Source organism: Triticum aestivum, chromosome 2B, assembly GCF_018294505.1.
Source record: "Triticum aestivum cultivar Chinese Spring chromosome 2B, IWGSC CS RefSeq v2.1, whole genome shotgun sequence".
Classification (NCBI taxonomy): Eukaryota; Viridiplantae; Streptophyta; class Magnoliopsida; order Poales; family Poaceae; genus Triticum; species Triticum aestivum.
In genome coordinates, this window is record NC_057798.1 from 537,770,481 (window position 1) to 537,776,822 (window position 6,342).

The 6,342-nt window shown below is 50.9% G+C and overlaps 1 protein-coding gene across 1 annotated transcript; it reads right to left on the bottom strand.

The window, feature by feature from the left end:
* Window positions 1-301: 301 nt before the first annotated feature.
* LOC123041588 (uncharacterized) lies at window positions 302-1,641 on the bottom strand. Its single transcript, XM_044464184.1, has 2 exons — window positions 1,318-1,641; window positions 302-1,187 (listed from the first exon to the last, which is right to left on the bottom strand). Exons 1-2 carry the CDS (start codon window positions 1,371-1,373, stop codon window positions 473-475), a joined length of 771 nt encoding a protein of 256 aa, XP_044320119.1. The 5' UTR covers window positions 1,374-1,641; the 3' UTR covers window positions 302-472.
* Between the last annotated feature and the right edge of the window lie 4,701 nt (window positions 1,642-6,342).

A 6,342-nucleotide genomic window follows, 5' to 3' on the forward strand; every position in this document is an offset into this window, starting at 1 on the left:
CGTATGGGTTGTTCATACTTGATGCCGATCACACGTACGCGCATTTACCTCCATCCACTGAACGTCTGAACCGATCCGAGTAAATGCTTAGCCGAGGAGGCTCCGGCTGGCTCCCTCGCCGTCACGCGGGGCCCTGCGCGGGGGTTAGCCGTTGCGTCGGTTGCTCTTGCCCGGCCGTTCGGTACCTACCACAGCACTTTCACTTTGCCGCCGGCCGGGCTAGGCCAGGCCAGAGCGAAATGGCACGCAGCAAAAGCAAGATGCAGAATCAGAAGCAGAAACACACACAGCAAAGGACACAATCCACCAAACGTACTAGTAAAAACATCGCACTGGATGGCTGCTCAAATTTGTTCATGCGTGACATGATATCGACAACAACACAAGTGAGAGAGAACAAAAGAAAAACGACGAGGGGTAAGTGAGTGAACGGGAAGCAAACAGGGGAAGGAAGCTTCACGCCACGCCAGTGCTACGCTACCGACGATCGGGGCTCCGCCCGCTTCCGCTCCCGTTGTTGCGTCTCCGCCACCGGCTCGTCGTCGCCCTCCGACTCCGACTCCGCCAGGACCATGCGGCGTAGCGGGCTGGGGCCCAGGCGCCGGCGCTTGGCCGCCGTGGCGTGCCGCCGCCGGATCACCTCCATCTGGTTCCGCCGCCGCGTGGCGCCCTCGTCCACCACGAACCGCCGCATCAGGTGGTCGTCCGTCAGCGACTTGCCGCGGAACACCGGCCGCCTCGCGCCCTCCCCGCCACCCGACGCCCCGCGGTGCGGCTCGGCGCCCGGCGGCGGGGCCACCAGCGGGTTGACGTTGGCGTTCGCGCCGCACCCGGACGCCGACGCCGACGACGCGCGCGGGTAGCTGTAGCTCCGGCGCGGCGCCACGTCGCCCGGCTGGAAGTAGAGCGACGGCTCGTTGTAGGAGGAGATGGGTGCGCAGAGGCAGACGCGCGTGAACGACGCCGCCACGTTCAGCGACGACGACTTGCGCAGCCTCCCCGGCCCGGCAGCCGGCGCCGCAGCCTTGCCGGTGGCCGACACCCCCGCCGCCGCGGCCGCCTTCGTCGTCGTCGGCGCACCCGCCGGCTGCTTCCAGATGAGGAGCAGCAGCTCCACCGCGCGCTGGTACCACGGCGACTTCTTGGACAGGCCTCTCGCTCTGGCCGCGCCGCCGCCGTCTTTCGATCTGCATGCAAGACATCACTCATGTCAGTCGACACGAACCTCCAGAATTATCACAACAACGAAACATGAGCGCGCGCGCGCACACGCGAGCTAGCTCACAGGATCGATGGGACATGGGAGGGTGTGTGTACCTTGGTTGGTGTGTGTTCTTGGCCATGTTTTGCACCAAGAGGTGGTGGAGGAACATCTGGGCCGGCGCGCGCGGGGGGAAGACGGCGAGGACTTGAACTGAGGTCACATCAGGCTGTCACATTCCCTACTGGCATGCGATGCGAGTGAGAGGATCCATGGTCATGCACCGGGGCTGGAGTTAGTTAAGTTAAGGCCTGGAGACGAGGGGTAGTTTGGTCTCGTTGCTCTGGGTTGCACTTGGAGCAGTACACAGCAGGAGCATGTCAAAGTTCTCTGGAGGGAATATGGCTTTTTTGGGGGACCATTCCAAAACTTAACTACGGAACGGGAAGACCCAGCTGATCAAGCAATATATGTACTCTGGGGCCTGGGCCTGTGGTGGGGAACGGAACTGAATTGCTACCGAAGATTTGATGATGGTGCTATGTAACGTCACGCTGAAAAGTGTGTGTGCAGTGCAAAACATACATACGATTGATGTAGTCTGCCCACCAAGTCGGCATGAGCCGTCGATTTTTAAGGTCCAATGGCTCGTAGGAGTGTTACCTTAAGTTCAGCTTTGATAGTGTCGTGGACATCATGCCTGAGGGTGCCTGATACGTCGATGCCTATTTTTAAGGCGAGGGGCTATTTTTAGTGTGCCTCTTACTACTACAAATTAGGAAACAGATTATAGTGACCTTAAATATCGAAGGCGAATTAAGGAAACACATAACTATTAAGATCAATGTTATTTCTTTCGAATTTGGTTTCATCACAACTTCACAAGGCAACAAGACGCGGTGATTTTTTTGGGGACTGCTAGGCGCCGGTCGACCTCCCCCCCCCCCCCCCCCCCCCCCCGGCGGTCGCAGGCCCTTGCATAACCGTATGTAGTTCATATTAATAAAATCTCTAAAAGGTCTTAAATTTAGGAATGGATGGATTATATATGAAAGTCACTATTTGTATCAAGAGAGCATCAAGTCTGACAAGATTTTCTTTTAGTTGGGAAGAATATATCTTATTCCTCTTTTGATTGCTACATTTTTATTACCTTCGGCAATTGATGTTAGAAGCTATGCTCATACTACCCCCTATGAAGTAAGTGGGAGTTCTTAAATTCCTCCCAAGAAGATTAGGGTTCTGCCCCGTCGCCATTGCCGCCGGTATGTCCTGCCTCCATTGACCCTTTCCCAATAAACGGAGACTTTTTCTGTAAATACTGCACGCAAATTAGAGATAAAGGATTCCAGAACAAGTAAACATAATTTTCAATTGTCTCAACAACAGAGTTGGATCAGGATAAGGAATAAAAGTCAATTCGTTCGAAATGAGACAACGAAAAGAGATGATTTGGGTTTTGGAGGTGCGGTGAACCTGGGATCTCGTCCTTGCTTTGGGTAATTTTTGTGTCTTGGTTCGGGCGGCGAGATCCCATGGTATAGAATAATGTCCACCCTGTCTTATTGCCGCTTCGGCCTTCGGCGGTCTGCCTAACGCCACAACATAGGGCATGTGGAGGTATATATGACCCTTCTGATCTACGCTCATCCTTGTCAACGACGGTTGTTTTGCTAGAAATCATCTAGATGAGATATAATTTGGTCTCATTCACCTGTTATAACCATCGGATATGATGTTATAAGATGTGTGTGTGCTGACGTGGGTTGTATCTGTTCTTGTTTTCAAAGTGAATGAGGCAAAATTATCTTATCTAAATGAGTTCTAGGTACTTACTCTAGTGCATTGGAGCTTTGGGGCCTTAGCCCGTCTTTCTAAGTGTCTACTACAATAAGATTTGCTCGGCTCCAGGCAGGGAGGGGTGATGATGACGGCGCGTCTTTGGTTCATTCCAATTCTAGTTGTCGTTTCTAGGTGATCCATGGATCGGCGAGTTCTAATTTTTACCACTTGTGATGATATTTGTACTTCTGTTGCAAATTATTAATAGATCGTAGGACTTGTTGGCAAAAAACACTGTTACTGATGGTTGCAATAGAATGGCTAGTCACCACTTCTAGAACGTGACCCTAGCAGAATACATCAGCCTCTTATAAAATGCAGTATTCTTATGTCGCATACCTAGTACAATACAAGCAACCGCAAGAACGTACGTATGTCCTACTAGTATATATTATCCTGCATCCATGATTTCGGGAGAGACCAAACCAACGCCGCGGAATTCCAGCGCCACATCTCAAAGAAGAAGCAAAGATATACATATTCAGGTACTAGCCTTTTTACAAGCTTGATCGACACTGCTGTCTTCTTTTTCTTTGCTGCATGCATAGCATGTTAGCATGCATCCGCTTTTCCGTTAGCCATGATTCCTCCCAGGCAATGCAATGGAGCTACCGAAGAATTTTAAACCCCAGCGGCGATGGGCCAAAGCGATATCGCGACGCTGGCTTTTTGCATGGATGCATCATACTGGTATCATACAATAACAGTTCTAGTGCTAGCGAGCAACCAATGGCTACCGGGCTACACCAGCATAGCTAGGGAGGTGGTTAAGACCGCATCGGTTTGAGCCATACTATAATCTCTCGTGGTCGGCCAATACCAAATCCATCTGGTAGTACGTATAGTACCACGGGCTGCGATGCTACAGTGTACTACATGTCTCTGCATTTGGAGCCTGCATCAGCAAAGATTTCTTCTAGTCCTTGTACTAAGATATATATGCTACCACCCCTATGCTATGGCTACTTTATATTGCTGGTACAGAATTTAATAGGGGTTTAGGTCCTTTCAACGTCCTCATGTACTTCACCCAATGAAATTTCCTCCCATGTACCGATTTGAAATTGAAACGGTTGGGTGCGCAAGACCGATCGTCGAGGTTTGTTTTCCTTTGATCGATCAACTACCTTTGTGCCTTGAGGGTATGGAAAAGCTGATTAGCAAAAGTTAATTTGATGTGTTCTCTAGAGTTAAGGCTCTAGTGCCTAGGTTGGAAGGACGAAGTTGGTGGACCGAGAGGAACGGCGTGCCCTTGGCCGACGATGAGAGGGGAACAGGAACATGGAGGGGGTAGAAAGGTCAGGCGGCCAGGGCACAACTGTTCCCATCGTGGAGCACGTACGTACGTACGTACTACATGCATCCACATTATACATGCTCCATGATGCAAATGAGGAACTGATCAAGCTTAATTAATTGAACATTTTTTATGGCCAGTTGATGAATCGGGGCGGGGAGGGAGCCATGATGATATCCGTGTTGGATCGGAGGTGTAAAAGAGGGCAAAAGCTAGCTCATAGGCCATGGGAAAGGCGAGGGAGGGAGAGGAGGGAAAGGGGCCATGATCGTTCAGACCTTGATGCCGCCTTGTTAGGCTGGCCTCGCCGCTAAAGATCGAGGATCGTATCCATCTCCATCATTCGGTTTCGTCGAGCTTTAGCTTTAGACCTTGGCTTGCCGCCCGGCCCGGCCTCGCGTCACTGGACATGCACGTCGCAAAAGCAGAGTGAGATGGCACCGCGTGGAGGAACGGATGCCGGATGGGCCACCGCGAAGTGCTAGGAAGTGGGTGGTACTAAACGAAGCTCGATCGATCGGCGATATTCTTCCCGGGTAAGGCCACCGGACAGCGCGCCCTGAACCCACAATCTCACTTTAGTTTCGACGATCTGAAGAATCTCTTCATAATTGGATTGGTCTCTCGTCCGTTCGGTCGTGCTCTCCTGAGATGAGCTTGTGCCCGCCCTGTATCAAGAGCTACGCAGAAATGGGGATGGATTTGCTTGCCTGCAGTTACAGGAAGAAAAGGAAAATGCTTCGTGGTGGAAGTAATTCTGTTATAGGATAGCTGTTGGTAGCCCAATCACTGATTTAACTGGATGATCGCACTGTCTGATTAGGAGGAGCTCATGATTGCCGTAACATGCGTCTAAACGGATTTCTGCCTTTTTCTTTCTTTTCACGTGATACTAAACGGATTACTGTGAACAGAGACCTTCTCTAGCGCTCTGTTCTGAGTTCTGACGAAGTACGAAGCATCTGCAACAGGGAAGGTTGGCGCAGTGAACAGAGCATCTGCGACTCAACCTGTTCTTTCGATGCAGGAAAGAAGCCGAATCTGTGATTGAGGCTACGGAGTGGGAGAAAGAACTTTGGCCGGCACGGCACGGCAGGCAGCTGGAGCTGGTCAAAAGTCTGGTCAGCCAAGGCCTATCTATAGTGCTCAATTTGCCGGCACATCATGGATATCCATGGGCCTCCCTCCCCCCTCCTCTCGTAGCCGCTGGTAGCTGGTCCATGCTTGCATCCATGGAGGGGACAGCAGCAGAAACCCCACGACGGGCCGTAGGTCCGAAGCAATCGAGTTCGCCGTGGCTCCGCGCCGTGCTTGCCATGTTCCTTTGCAGTAGCAGGAACGCGACGCCACCTTGGGTTCATGCGTCTTCACGTTTGTTTGTGTGTGGTGGTGTGCACGCGACCTGGCATCGATCGTGTTTTCGTGCAGGCCTGTGTAGCTCTGGGCGGACGGGGCGATTCGGAGCCAAGGCTCAGCTGGGCCCGCCTACCAGCAGTAATAAATTATAAAAAAAATATAGTGAACAAATTCAAAAAATAAAATATATTTTTCGGCATGCATGATGCTTGGGTACGTAAAAGGCGTTGGTGTTTAGACATTTGAGGAGTTCGTGAAAAAAAAAACAATTTTGACTTCTAAAAGAGTGTGCTATATAAATCATAATTTTTAATAGGGAAACAAGTATTGATGTTTTGATGCTCGCGGATCATAAACCCAATGCAGCCGAGACAATCAAACATGCCAAATTTGCATTACCAGGGTCTGGTTGGGCTGGATGCAGCCTATCAAACACGTCATGTATTTCTGTTGTTTCGAAGCTCCCACCTATCAAGTATAAGTGGCACTAAAAAACATATCAAGCATAAGTAGAGATGGGATTGCTTTCTTTCTATGGCCATCCCGAACATGAAACTAACCAAGGTATGGTAAGTCAATAGCTCTCCACCCCAAGAGTTGATACTGAGCTTGGAGAATATATCAAATCCTTGAGCACGTGCCATGT

Coding starts and splice junctions, on each gene's coding strand:
- LOC123041588 (XM_044464184.1), bottom strand. CDS start 1,373: ATGTTCCTCCACCACCTCTTGGTGCAAAACATGGCCAAGAACACACAC. Junction 1,188..1,317: donor AAGAACACACACCAACCAAG/GTACACACACCC, acceptor TCTTGCATGCAG/ATCGAAAGACGGCGGCGGCG.